At 42.8% G+C, this 15,242-nt stretch overlaps 1 protein-coding gene across 1 annotated transcript in view; it reads right to left on the reverse strand.

Annotated features, from left to right (window-relative positions):
* Positions 1 to 5,860: 5,860 nt before the first annotated feature.
* The window catches only part of LOC136627974 (tRNA (32-2'-O)-methyltransferase regulator THADA-like), a 42,369-nt gene continuing 32,987 nt past the window's right edge, over positions 5,861 to 15,242 (reverse strand). The window contains exons 20-31 of the mRNA XM_066603531.1: positions 14,009 to 14,113; positions 13,732 to 13,926; positions 13,476 to 13,626; positions 12,359 to 12,584; positions 12,046 to 12,273; positions 9,723 to 9,930; positions 9,318 to 9,515; positions 8,968 to 9,197; positions 8,193 to 8,378; positions 7,872 to 8,117; positions 7,562 to 7,770; positions 5,861 to 7,193 (exon numbers count right to left, since the gene is read on the reverse strand). Coding sequence (XP_066459628.1) covers positions 6,910 to 7,193; positions 7,562 to 7,770; positions 7,872 to 8,117; positions 8,193 to 8,378; positions 8,968 to 9,197; positions 9,318 to 9,515; positions 9,723 to 9,930; positions 12,046 to 12,273; positions 12,359 to 12,584; positions 13,476 to 13,626; positions 13,732 to 13,926; positions 14,009 to 14,113 — 2,466 coding nt within the window. The 3' untranslated portion in view covers positions 5,861 to 6,909. The remainder of the gene's footprint in view (positions 7,194 to 7,561; positions 7,771 to 7,871; positions 8,118 to 8,192; positions 8,379 to 8,967; positions 9,198 to 9,317; positions 9,516 to 9,722; positions 9,931 to 12,045; positions 12,274 to 12,358; positions 12,585 to 13,475; positions 13,627 to 13,731; positions 13,927 to 14,008; positions 14,114 to 15,242) is intronic.

Raw genomic sequence — 15,242 nt, forward strand, 5'->3', positions numbered from 1 at the left:
AGTGTGCCAACTAACCGGTTTGGCCTAAACCCTAAAGGCGTTATCCTGACTGTTCCCCGGTATTCACCCTTTAGCCCTTGCACAGGAATCTTTGCTGCGGGGAACTGAACAGGCTGCTAACTCCTGGGAATGGCCCGTTGTAGTTGGCGGCTGACCCACGGGGGTCAGCCTCACTGCTGCAACACACCACGAGGCAGGCCAAAGCGCAGGGTCTGGATACGGACCTTGTGTCAGAGCAGGCAGTATGTAAACTAAATCTGGGTCACAAGTCCAAGGGTCAAGGCAGGAAGCGTTCAAGCAAGTCTAGGTCACAATTCCAAGGGTCAAGGCAGGCAGAGTTCAGGCAAGTCTGGTAAACAGGTCCAAGGATTGGTACACAGTAGACCAAGATCAGAATAACTGGCAGGAAACTGGAAACAAACACCACCAAAGCTCAGGCAAGGAGGAGTGTCTCTGGCACAGATAAATAGCAGGGTAATGGCTCATTAGTTTGCAGCTGGGCTGAAGGCACTTGGGAGGATTAATTTCCACAGTGCTGAATTAACTTCCACAGTGCTGGGAGGAAAAAAAGGCCACGTTTTACAGGGAGATCAGGGAAACATCCAACAGCAAGACTGTGGCTTTCCAGGGGTGAATTCAGCTGTGGTGACAATTCATCATACAATATATATGGGTACGGTTTTCTAAAGGTCATCCACATGTAGCAGGGAAAAATGAAACAGTGTGGAATTCGGGGCAAGCTGATGACTTAAAAATCCACAGTATTATATGCCTGCAGGAGACCCACCTCACACCTGAAACCACAAAAACCTTGTTGAAGCCATGGGTACAGTGGTCCGCTCATTCATGTCACACATCCTACTCCAGAGGGGTGTCTCTGCTGATAGCAAAGTCACTAAGATGGGAAGTAGAACAAATCAAGAGAGACCCAGATGGTAGATACATTTTCGTAAGATCCAAAATCAATAATGACCCATACGTTCTCCTGTGTTGCTATAACCCACCGCCAGCAACAACAGCCATTCTGGCAGATGGCGTCCAATTCGCAGCATTCTCACCAGACGCAACAGTTGTCTGTATGGGAGATATGAATCTGGTGATGGATCCCGTAGTGGACAGATTCGGTGGTGGTGCTCGGAGGGAGGGGGACGCGAGCAGGACTCGTCTCGCCTCTATTATATCGGTGACGGGCTGGCTGGATCTGTGGCGCGTATTTCACCCACAAAGACAGGAATTCACTTGCCACGCAGCTCACAATAATGCACTCAGTCGAATAGATTACATATTCGGGTCCCCTTCACTATTCCCCAAAATCAGCTCCATAGAGTTTCTGCCTCGAGGGATCTCGGATCACACACCAATCCGCATGATCCTTAAAAACCAAGGCCAGGCCACTATCAAGAGAATAAATGTACACCCATTCTGGCTGTCACTGCTCGGCCCCAATGACCGTATACCAGACCAAATCCAGATCTATTTTGAAGCACACGAGGCGCACATAGACAAACTATTAGTGTGGGAGACATTTAAGTCCTATCTCAGAGGATGCTTCAGATCCTCAATATCCTTTATCAAAAAAGCCGCTGCGCGAGAAGGAGAGCGTTTAGCAGAGCGATGCCAACTACTGGAAAGAGAGTTTATCGCTGACCCATCAGACATTAAAAGAGACAGATGGCTCCAGACTGGTAGGGACTACTTGCTATATTTGAGAGAAAAAGCCCAGAGGAATCTCTTTTACACTCGACAATCCTTTTTCGAGCTGGGAAACCAATCTAGCAAACTGCTAGCCCTTATGGCCCGACAGGAGACTGCCCCCCCATCCGTCCTGAGAATGAAAACAGCCCAAGGAGAAACACTTACTGACCCAAAAGAGATCCTAACTAGATTCCAACAATTCTACGATGACCTATATCAAACACGAACTGATTATCTACCAGAAGAACTAGAAACATACTTGACAGACATAACATTCCCAGTACTGCAAGACACCCATAAAGCCCTGTTAGATTCCCCAATTACAGAAGAGGAGATTGGGGAAACATTAAGTGACATGGCAAAAAACAAGACCCCTGGCACAGATGGTCTGCCGATAGAAGTCTACATACAATACAAGAAAGAAATAATACCACACTTGCTCTCCCTATATGAACACATATTTGATAAAAATCAGCTCCCAGAATCGATGTCAGAAGCCAATATAGTCCTCATTTTAAAGCCAGATAAAAACCCAGACGACTGTGGCTCATACAGGCCTATATCACTGTTAAACACAGACTATAAAATCCTTACGAAAATATTGGCCGCCCGGCTAAACCAAGCCATAAAGGACATTATTCACCCCGACCAGACGGGCATCATCCCCGGAATGTCTACATCAGACAACATTAGAAGGACGCAAGTAATCACGCAGGTGGGGTGGAGGTGGAGGTCAGACTGGGCCCTGGCCTCATTGGACGCGGCCAAAGCATTTGACTCGGTCGAGTGGCCATACCTGATGGAGACTTTACGGAGGTTTGGGCTGGGAGAATTATTTATTAAGTGGATCTCTATACTTTATAGATCCCCGACCGCTAAAGTAGTGGTGAATGGTCTGGCCTCTACCTCCTTCCGGCTACATAGGGGGACCCGACAGGGTTGCCCTCTTTCCCCCCTCTTGTTTGCGATCGCAATAGAACCCCTGGCCTTGAAGATCCGACAGCATATCGCATATAGAGGCATCTCGATAGGACCCAGAGAGGACAGAATCGGGTTATACGCAGATTACATAATACTGTATATGTCAGACCCCAAAAACGCCCTCCCGTTAGCCATCTCCCTAATAGACGAGTTTGGAAACTTCTCAGGACTACGCATTAATTGGCAGAAATCCGTTTTTATGCCCCTAAGAACAGAAGGATGGCAGATGGGAGACATATTTTGTAAGCTGCAAGTCACCCCCCAATTTAAATACTTAGGGATATGGATTACCAGAGACCACACGCATAGCTTAGACCTAAACATCACCCCCTTACTGACAACACTACAACAGAAATTAAAATCCTGGAGCTCCCTGCCACTGTCTGTAGGAGGTAGAATTAACCTCATTAAAATGATAATACTCCCCAAGTATCTATACTGCCTAGAACATGCAGAAGCACCCATACCACAGAAATTCTTCAAAAAAACCAACTCTCCAATAATACCATTTATATGGGGGAACTCTAGAGCTAAACTCCGTATGGATACTCTACAGCGGCCTAAAGAAATGGCAGGAATGGCGCTACCAGACTTCAAAATTTACTACCTAGCGGGACAAGTAAGGTACATCCGACATTGGTTATCGGGCTCCCCTCTCCCAAACTCCGAGCACCACCTGATGTTCTTTCTCTCAGAGGCATCGCTCTGGATCCTCCTAGAAAAACCGAGACTATTGACCAAGCAGATGCTCCCCATACATAGACTCGCAGCCGATGTGTGGCAGGCATGCAAGCGTCTGACTAAGCGGGAAGACACCCCTCTGGAGACCCCCCTATGGGATAACAGAGAGCTACCACACTTGATAAATCTACCAGACAAACAATTTTGGGTAAACCTGGGAATCACCACCCTAGAACATTTATACTTTGATCAAGTCTTAGCTTCCTTTGAACAGCTACAGCAATTATACCAAATACCAAGATCTGGTTTCTTCAGGTATCTACAACTCAGACACGCCTTAACAGCACAGTTCCCAGAACCCAGGCAGCCTTTCTCCCATTACCCACTAATAGGTATACTGCGCACCCAGGGACCCAAAGGCCTGGTATCGGTACTATACACCCATCTACTACGATCTAAGATCCCCGATATGCCCATGACAGTGATGGAGAGATGGAAAGATCTCATCCCCACCCTTATGAATGAAGATTGGGAAACTGCGATGTCCACGTACACCGCGGTTTCACCAGCCGCAAATAATAAATTAACACAACTATATATACTGCATCAATGTTACTTGACACCGACCAGACTCCACAAAATGAACAGGACACCCACAAACCAATGCCATCGGTGTAGAGCACCTAACGCAAACTTTAACCACCTAATATGGAACTGCCCTAATATTGCCACATACTGGGGAGAAATAACTGAATTCCTAACTCAACTGATGGGCGTACCGGTACCATACGATCCAGCGATATGCCTCCTGGGTATCTTAGATGAAGAACAGTGGCAATATCATGACAAAATATTTCTCACTAAGGCGTTATTCTATGCCCGTAAAACAGTGGCCCTGCGGTGGATGGATAGATGTCCCCCGACACTCTGAAAATGGCAGAACATAATCAACGCCATACTACCGTATGAAAAAATAGTATACAAAAACAGAAAGTGTCCAGAAAAATTTGATAAGATATGGGAAAGATGGTGCGGATCGACTAGCACAGTATTCACGCAAGACCGATTCCAAAGCCTAATGAGAGCAACTGTACCTAGAATGAACCCATAAAATAAGCAAACATTACTTACACTACGAGCAAATGTAATGACACATTGTAATTAATTCCTGCATATGTTAATGTGACGTATTTAAGAGCAATTGTATGACCACATGGAGCCAAAATGTAACCAAAGTTGTTTATTCATGTTTTGTATGGAATATACACTGTTCAATAAAACGAGTTAAAAAAAAAAAATCCACAGTATTAGCATTCTGCTGTAGAAATGTCATAGATTTTTACCACAATTTTCCCTTTGCAATTTACACTCTTTGTAAAAAGAGAGAAAAAAAATCAAGTACCTAGGAGTTGTTGTTTTGCTGCAAAATTTGGCATGTAGTTACAGGTATGCAAATGGTGATTAGATGAACAGTCTTGCCACCTGAGGCCCTAAAAGTGGTTCCACACTTGGCCTATAAAAAGGCACTCAGAGGCTACTTGTGTGTAGTGACCTCCTTTTCCACTTGTGTAGCTTGTTGACCACTAGACGCTTCTACGATGCAATTGAAGAGATTTTGCCCAGTTAACAGAGTTTGAGAGTGGCGCATTATTGAAATGCGAGAAGCTGGACGGTCGTATCAATAGATTACACGCCACCTGGGCCGTTCTGACCACACTGTTAGGAGGCATGTCAACTGTATTGCCGTTTCTGCTGCAGGCTCTCTTCTCTCTATAGGAAGACGTTCCTGCAGCGGATTACAGGCGGACAAGCTGCTTCAAACCCACGACAATAAATAGGCTTTCTGCTGTGGAAATCCTGCGGAATGTCTGTGCGGTCCCACTGCAGACATTCAGGAAGATGTCCGTGGGATTTCTGTCCTGTGGGAACCCAGCCTTATAATCCCTACACTCTCTTGCTTGAATTCTTCTAAGCAGACCACACTGTATATTAAATATCATCCACATGTGTAAATCAGTTCATATATTTAGGGATATTTATCTTCATTTATTTTTTCGTTTAATTAAAAAAACACAATTTTTCATTCAAAAGAATACATCTATAAATAATATATTTTTAATATGCAGCATCTAAAAGTAATGTTGTTGAAAGCTTTCCTGCTTCTCAATAGAAATTACTTGAAGTGACCATAAACAATGCAATATTAATGGCGGATGCAAAGACAAAGTAGATAATTCCTGTAATCAGAAACTACCAATAATCTCACAATATTTCAAAAAGGATTGTGTCATCATAAAAAAAACCTATAGTTTAAAATCAAGTTTTTCCGTTAAAACATAAATTTCCATCAATATTTGTGTCTAAAGAAAAAAAATATATTTTTTAAAATTATATATATGTGTGTGTGTATATATATATATATATATATATATATATATATATATATATATATATATATATATATATATATATATATATATATATACATACATTATATATTCGAATTTCTTCGCACTGACCACTAATCTGACAATAGTCTGACACTTCTTGTTTTGTAGAGAAAACATTTCAGCGGTCCCCACATCATGATCACATGCAGAATTACAATGAAAAGGAAGGGCCCTTTTACACTGAACAACAATCGTTCAGATTCTTGCTGAATCGTGGAAGTCTGAAAGATTATAATCGTTCAGTGTAAATGCCAGCAGCAACTGAGTTTATGCAGGCATAAAAGTAATGATTTACTTTAACAGCTTTTCAGCTACTGTGTTCTTGTTTTTTCATTCCCACATTTCAAGAGCTACAACTTTGTTTTTCCATTGGCAGAGATGTGTTTTTGTGGTCGAGAGATTTTTTTAATGCGATTCTATAATGTACTGTATCATGTAAACAGATTTAAAAACTTTAAAAAGAAATCTAAGAGGGGTGAAATGGAAAAAAAAATGCAAGTTCCAAGTTGATTGTCACCACATTTTGATCCCCATTTCTCCAAGAGCTGTTAAGGCTTATTTTTTAAGGTATGAGCTGTAGTTCTTATTGGTACCTCTTGATCAGTTTATATTCAACTTTGTAGAATGGTGGGATGATGAAAAAACTGCAAACCAGCCACTGAGTATTTTTTTCCTTACATCAGTCACAGTGCAAGATAAACACCACGATATTTTGATATTTCAGACATTGTATCAATTATGGGTTTTTTTTTCTTTTTAACATGAAAACCGATAAAAGGTTTTTTTAAAATCTTTTTTGCAATATTTAATTTTTTCTTTTCATTAGACATATTTTTACTTTTGTTAGTATCCAAAAGGGACATTCATGTGCAATCATCTAATTGCTTTTATAATACAGCGCAATATCTTAGTGTTGCAGTATATTATAATTTTCCTGGCAGCCTATTAAACCAATCTTAGGTCGTCAAGGGGTTAAAGGGAACTTATCAGTTCCCTTATGTTTCCCTTTCTGCAGGCACTATACACAGCATAGTGAAAGACATCATGAGTTCAGCGGTCAGTTACTTATATCCATCTGTACATGGGTAAAATAAAATCTCTGTCAAGACATCGATTCTCCATTAGATAGCAAATGTTTCTGGCATGGTCTTATATCAGTCACTGTATTGGAAAATCCCAGACCATAAATTGTAAGTTCATTCTTCATCTGAGATAGCTCTGTGGTCAAAAAGCCTGGAAAGAGTTTTAAGTGTGCGACCTGAATGGCACTTTCTGGTAATATCTCCTGGGCCTTAAGGAGCAGCTCAATCCGAACCAACAAACCCAAGACAGCAGTATGTACATGAGAGCAAGCAGAAGCTCTAAGCGACAGAATTGATTTGGGTCCTGGAAGAGAAAAAGGTAAAAGTAAAAGGTTATCAAGATAAAACAGAATGAACATAAGAAGAGTACATTCATATCAATGAGGAAAAATGGAACTCATCCTAGTGTTACAACCATTACAGACAAGGTACATCTATATTTTATAAGTAATGCACACCACGGGTCCATAAGTTCAGAAAATGCCATTTTCAGTGTTTACTACTGATGGTCAAGTAGGCGAATTTAGGGAGTGTTTATGTATTTTATATCTCACTCCCTAAGAGGATTATACATGTCATTAAATATATACACTAAATTCTAGGTTTTGATTAACCTCACACTAACTACAGCTTGATGCTTGTCATCTCACAGCTCCTATTATCTCGACTTACCCTGTTCCTTTACCCAGGTGTGCCATCTTTGTATCTGGTCTCCCACTGGAATTGCTATACTTGATACCCACTCAAGCACAACAGAGCAAAGGGAAGCTTCCCGAGCCATAAGACCCAGCAGTTCTTGGATCAATGGACATAGCAGATTGCAAAGAAAGTTGGGGTCGTTAAACACATTGGGCTCATCCTCCTCATAGAGTGCCACTGACCTGCAAGTAGAATATGTTAAAGGGGAAAGAATAGTATTAGTCAGAGCTTAGCTGCTTCTTTCTATATTTGTTGGCTATAAAAGTAATATCCTTCAAATCACCTGTCACAAAGAGAACAAAGTGCATCATGAAGATCATAAGGAGGTATGCGAGATATGAGCGATTGGAAGGTCTCCTCACAGCTCCAGAAACGATCCCTCAAAAACTCCAGGAGCCTAAGCATGGCCCAGTCATTGTGTAAGGACTTCTCAGCTGGCTGATTCAAGGCACAGACAGCAAATTTACTAGCAAGGTCTCGCACACCTCGATCCTCATCTTGCAATAGATCCACTCCACACAGTATAGCCCTGAAAAAAGTAAGAAAAAGTTGTATGTAGTGTGAAAGACTACATAAAGAGATGATTTCATGGAAGTTTTCTAACCTTACAGCCAGCTGTGTGAGACCAGGTGTGCCACATTGGAGCGACAGCCCTACCAGGACACCTCCAGCCAAGTGCAACGCCTCCGCTGCCGCCAGTCGCAGATTCTCACACGATATTGCTGGGTTTGCACACACAAGAAGAGCAGAGAGCCAGCGGGTAGCAAGGGACAGATCTTCCCATAGGTCACTGTCAAGAACATTACTTGATGATAAACAAAACATTTCTCAGTAAAATAAATAAATAAATAAATGAAAAAAAGAAAAAAGCAGATGCATTTTTTCCCTTTATAACTTAAACATATTTGAACTACGGAATAATAGATTTTACTCCAAGGATCATACAAAAAATACATCTGTCATTAGGCAGACCTGGTCAGAGGCCCCTGCTTACCTGTCTGGATCTGTGCTGCGGATGTGCCGGCTGGCGCGTCGGGCACATTCGCAGTACAGATTGCGCCGTCGCCAGGTGATGACACTGATTCCATGGCCCGTCTGCAGTGTCAGCTGCGGACGGGCCACGGATCAGACAGCTTCCATTGACTTCAATGGAAGCCATCCGCCCCAAAATAGAACATGCTGCAATTGATTTCCGCTCGTGGACAGAGAAAAGCGATTTTCTATAGCATGTCTATGGCCAGTATTTACTGTGAAATCCAGAGGCGAGCGCCCGCTCCGGATTCCGCAATGCAAATACGCCCGTGTGCATTGGGCCATAGTCAGAGTACTTTCATATTTTGAATATCAAATAATCTACATGAAAACCCCATGACAGTTACCAGTGGGCTAGCAGCAGGCTTAGGGTACAAAGAGCATGTCCTTGGACTTGTGGCCCTCCTTTCTTTGATTCCAGGAGATCCAAGAGGACTTCTATACACGGAGTAGTCTTAGCAAAGGGAAGATTGCAAACTTTCAGAAATGGACAAACTTTGCCCAGGTGAACAAATCCTTCTAAGAGTAGCCCGAAACTTGTAGAGGAATCCTTGGTTAGTTGTCTGCACAACATATCCTAGCAGATAAAAGGAAAAATGAGGATTAATACTAAAGTGATCCATCCTGAAGTGACTATGAAGTCTAGATCCCTGAAAAGATCTATATATTGTTGCTTAGGTTTCTCATTTTGTCATACCTGCAATATATCCCTCAGCAATTCGCCCAATGCAGCAGGAACATCTCCAACCTGCTTCTCAGTTAACCACCTAATTACAGTAGTATCTCCAGACCTAAGTAGTTGTGACACCAGATTGTAGTTGGAGTGGCCAAAGGAACCGATGGCTTGATTGCAGACATACCGAACACGTGCTTGATGAAAAGCGTCAGCACCCACCTGATTAGGATAAATAGATCTTAAGAGCCGACTGAGCAAAATTTGAGAATTAGGAAGTACTGTTTGAAATTATTAAATACACATATACATCCAGTCGCACCCAAATACATATTATATACACACACCCTCTGTATTATACATACACATGGGACACACAGACTTCCATTGTTATTATTTTGTTGACAACTACTCATTGGATGCCCTCACCTGTGAAGAAGGGGGTTCTTCTATACTTGTCTTTATAGAAACTGCATCATGTACTTGACTTACAAAGTCCTCTCCACAGCTGGGCAGCAATATGCAAAGCAGTTCCAGAAAGGCACTTCTAATCAGTGAGCACTTCTGCTCTGGTGACAGCAGCCATAAAAATGGTAGAAGCTGCTTAGCCACCTCCTGCCTTACATTCTCTGAAATACTGAACAGAAAAGACACTAAAATAAATTAAGAGAACAGATGCAATGTGAGTAAAAATGAAAACGAGTATCTGAGCATATTAATGAATGGAAGTATGAGGCTGTTGTATTTCATGACCTATCCTCAGCATAGGTCGTCAATAGCTGATTGGTCAGGATCCAAAGCAGTGGACCCCAGCCAATCAGGTGTTCAGGTGCCCATTGTTATCAGGAAAACGCACAGGGTAAGGAAGGAAGCAGATAGCTCCAACCCATACGGTGGCCGGCACTGGTAATTATAGGTGCAGTTCCTCAAAATCAATGAGAGCAGCCCTGCAATTACCAGCTCCGGCCATTACACAGGGGTTGGAGCGATCACTTTCCACTTCGTACCCTCTGTGTTCTGCTGCTGACAGCGCCCGCTTGGCTATTGAGGACCTATCCTGAAGATAGGTCATTAACAACTGTCTGGAAAAATGCCTTTAAAGGGGATCTCTGAAAAATACAAAAAAAGATTAGTGAAAAGCCCAGTGCATTTAGTATAGATAGAAATAACTAAAGGCAATCAGGAATCCTACCTGCTGATTTTGGTTAGGGAATCATCATTAGGGAATGATAATGGCTGCTAAATACAGAACCCGTCCTGACGGATAGTGTGAGGACAGAGAGCCGAGCACCTATCTAAGCTCTCTTTGCTCCGCTAGTAATGATCCCCTGCACTAGTAACCCCTGTTACATTGGACAAACTACAGCAGTATGTGCGATCATCACTGCTCAAATAAGACCTCAGCTGTGTCCGTGAGACTGAGGATTTTACCGCACATGTGAAGAGGCAGAGAGCACCTGGGAGACCTGCTGGCATGGGGAGGCTTCTGCTAATGGCCTGTGACACCAGCAGTGCTTGTATTCACAGGCTGAGAGGTAAAAGCTCAGTTGGTTCAGTTCACAGACGCAGCTGAGAGCCGATCATGTGATAACAGTACATATTACTGTTTGACCTCTTTCTCAGGGGTTACTACTGCAGGGGATCATTATTGACAGGCTGATTAGTAAGGAGAATTTGTAAAAGTGATCAACTCCCTGGCAATAAGGGAGATGGAACAATACCTCTGCAGCGCCACCTATTGGAAGGCAGCATTCCTGCAAATTAATCTTAGACTTAGAATCTAATACAAGTCTTGTAACAATGATTTGAAATTGAAAGCCAAGCCACAATCCATACACAGACAGCTGTGGCAGGGTGTTTGCCCCTCATCAGTGTGCAGGAGGATGATGAGGGGCAAACACCCCAAAACAGCTGTCACCAAACCCTAAAATATTTACTTTCAATTCTAAAAAGGTGGATGTTTCTTTATCAAAACGGATTATATTTAGGATACATTTCTGCAATGTGATTAGTGGTTTGGTCAGCATTAGTTAATAAAACTTAGAGATCCTTAGTTTATCAAAAAATCTTTAACGTGTTTAACCACATTTACAACACATCAATTTCATATTTCATAAATGTCTAATCGTAGATTGCCTCACCATTGGTACTCTTACTAATGTTTGGACTTCACTTCCTGGAAAAGACTTGGCTGCACATGCCATAAATATTAAAGTGGTATTCCCAAGATCAACTTTAATCACCTATCCACGTGACAGGTCATAAAAGTCAGAATGGCTGGGGTCCCACCACCAGGACGCCTATCAATCCCGAGGGGGTCCTGTGTTCCCTATCACTCATTTCCACTGCACTCCCCCGCAGGGAAAACGACCTTGAATGGAGTTGTGGCCAAATGTGAACAGTGCTGCTGCTCCATTCATTTTCAATGGGACTGCCGAAGATATTTGAGAACATGTACTTGGCAATCTCCGATAGTCCTACTGAAATTAATGGAGAAGCACCACATGTTTTGCTGATGCTCCATTCAAACTCTTTCTCACTGTGGGGTTGCAGCAAGGAAGAGAGTGAGACACGGGAACAGTGTTTTTGGGATCATCATCATTCTGCTAATAGGTGATAAAAGCCGATCTTGGAATAACCCCTTTAACACAGGAAGACTGAAATATAATAAAATATATAACAAGGGTTTGTTTTCCAACCCTCTCTGTAGGCATATACCAACATTGGTCCTACCCACTTGGTATATTCTTACCGGTTTTCCTGCAGAGCTACCGATAACAGAGCATAAATCTGCTGCAGTCGTCCATGCAAGGCATTGTGGGACACTCTATCCTTGCTTTGAGGAAGGCCCTTTATCAGCTGAACAAGCAGTGTTTGATAATCCATCACCTGGACAACAGGTACAAGAGCACGGGCAGCCATGACACGCACAGCGTAAATGGGATTCTCTCTCAAGTCCAACAAAGGCTCCATAAAACATCTGCATGAACATAATATAAAGATTTTATAATATAATGGAGTAAACCTAGCACCTCTCTAACAAATACCTCCCAAAGGCCCCTCACCTGGCTTCACGGTCTCCCCCAGGCTGCAGCTTGGCAAGCAGTGTGAGGATGGGATGCAGACTGGGATGCAGCATTTCTTTTGCCTGTGTAGCCCTTTGTAGTTCCTCCAGCAATACATCACTCAATCCGGGATATCTCCACAGAAGAGCCCCAATATGCAGCGTGCTCTGCACAGAACAATCTACATCACTACGAGAGAGTCCCAGCATTCCAACAGTGAGGGCAGCTGGGGATAATGGAAGAAAGGAAGATACATTCATGACAATAATCATTTACAGTTAATGTTGGATAAAGGAGCTTTTACACGGGTAGATTCTCAGGCATTGTAACCAGCTTCCATCAACAAAGCACATTACAATCAGTACTCATTCACTGCCGTGCACAAATGTCAAATGACTATCCGCATGGAGATGAATGATCGTAAATGTGATTGTTCAACCCCATACAGCAATCATTAGTAAGCTACACGTTCCTCTGTTCACACGAGGAGATGTGCAGCTGAGCAAGCATTTTTAGGCCTTAGGCCACGGGTACTTATGGTTTCCAAGTGTGGAATCCCGCAGCAGTTTCCAAACATGCCGGCAGCCATGAGGCCTAAAAAGACATTTTATTACCTGTCCGGCTGCCGTGTGGGTCTTCTCCATCACGGCCGGATCTTCTTTCTCCTGCACGGCGGAAGCCTCTGGGCGCACTAGCGCCATGTTTTTTGTTTTTTTTAATCTCCTGCTTTCTTGCGGTACGAATGCAGTCTCAGCTACATCTGTGCCACAGATTGGAAGGCTTCCATTGACTTAAATGGAAGCTGTCCGTGCGGGAATCACAGAAAATAGAGCATGCTGCTTCCCCCCCCCCCCCCCCCCCCCCGCGAGAGAGATCCGCACCCCGCCACAAAATGCCATCTGCAGGTATTTAATTACCTGCGGATGCCCAATGATTCCATATGGACAAATTGATCTGTGGATGACACGCATAGATTTGCTAAATGAATTATGCCTGTGGACATGAGGCCTTAGGCTTGCTAAAAAGCCATGATCACATGATATGCAGGCATTCACTTGTTTGTCCGGGCTGATAATTGTGTAAAAAGCCCTTAAGTTTTTAGTGAGACAGAACTTACTGAATAACTGTAGAGCTGCATTGCGCATTGCCCAGCAGGGTGAACATAGACTGCTGACTGCCAATGACATCATAGGCACTGCATAGCAGAGTAGCGTAGAGCGGAGGCCCGCAGACCGGAGCATGGTCTGTAGTGCATGAACAGCAGATACCTACAAACCAATAAATATGGAAATAGCCATGGACATTTATAACTTTCTCAAATATTAGCAACTGCATGGCTGTAAAAACTGTTCAGTTTACTTCAGCGTCTCTACCTGAGGAAGGTCTCTTGTCTGGTCCCAGTTAGAGGGCAAGAGCTCTTTAGCTAATGTAATTAAAGACTGGACACAGGTTTCAAGAAGTGGATGTTGTGGTCCTTCTGCAGATAAGATTCCCTGCAGGAGAACTGGAAAGCCTGCAGCTCTGCGGGTAACAGAGAGAGAGTTCTGAGACTTTGCCAGCAACAAGGCCTGCAAAACACAGAACAGGTTAAGAGGTAGTAGAGCCAAGACAAGACAGTGTGATTTATACAGTATAGGGTGTAAACCAGACCTGTTCCATCATTTTTCTTGGCAGATCTCGGAATCTTTGCCTTTTATGGTGAAGTAATGCAGAACAAAGCCTTGTAAATCCTGTGCTGCATCCATCTACAGCGCCCTGCAGGATAAATAACACAGAACCCTAAAAATCCAACACACGACTTTTTAAGAGGACCTTATGAAAACAGACAGTTAATCCTTTCAATTAAAGTAGAACCGACAAATTAATTTGTATGAAACAATTTACAAGGTTTGTCAAACATTGCTAAACTCTCATTAGTAGACAGGAATGGGCTTTCCGTGTACATTTGTGCAATTCAATAAGCCATTTTTTAAGTTTTGGAGAAAATCGGCTGTGTCTCCATACAAGTTAGACCATGTAATTCCTTAACTAGTGCCTCCATGGTATAGGAGGATGCAAAACTTTGCAAACAAATTTGTGAATGTTAAAATCTATATTTTCCCTCAAGAGCAGATATGATTTCCAGTTTAAGGGGTTGTCCCGTGACATTTCTCTTAAGCTACATGACAATGAATGAAAGACAATTGCTCAAATTTAGCTGTAGCGGAAATACTCATTTCTATAGAAAACAGCTGCAAAATATTGGCAAATGTCTGGCCTGAAATTAGGACTCAGGGGGCACCTTCATAAAGGTATAAGTCGCATAAAAGCTTTATGGCCTGCCTAATTGACAAGTCATAAAAGTAACTTGTAACAAGCCATGTGACAACTCATTTAAGCCTGCTGTCTATATTCAGGGTGCATAACCTTTTTGGGTGCAGGGGCTATGTCCGATTGAACCAATTGTTGGGGCTACAATAAAACATCAAGGGGTATTACCATCTGAGACATTTGTCCGATAGGTGGGAGTCCGGAAGTAGAACTGGCACACATCAGAAGAACTAGAGCCCCATTCTCCCCAATCACACTCCAGGAAGGAAGAGACTATGCACGTGGCTCTAGTTATACAGTGTTTCACTTGAAGCACAACTCTTATTTTGACTGGCAACTTATGTAGAACTGTACTCATTTTCAGGAGTCTAGTGTTTTTACGGATGACACATGTCCTTTTTCCCACCATGGGTGTATTGTTTTTCAGGGGTAAGCACCTATGGTGTGCAGTTTGCATTTCTGGAGAAGGTGGGGCTCATTTATTAAACTGTCTAACAGTAAAACTGTCCTTATTGACAATGGCAACCAGAGCTTAGCCTTCAGTTTACCAGGTTTCAGAAATTAAAGGCGAGCT

Source organism: Eleutherodactylus coqui, chromosome 5, assembly GCF_035609145.1.
Source record: "Eleutherodactylus coqui strain aEleCoq1 chromosome 5, aEleCoq1.hap1, whole genome shotgun sequence".
NCBI classification, from domain to species: domain Eukaryota; kingdom Metazoa; phylum Chordata; class Amphibia; order Anura; family Eleutherodactylidae; genus Eleutherodactylus; species Eleutherodactylus coqui.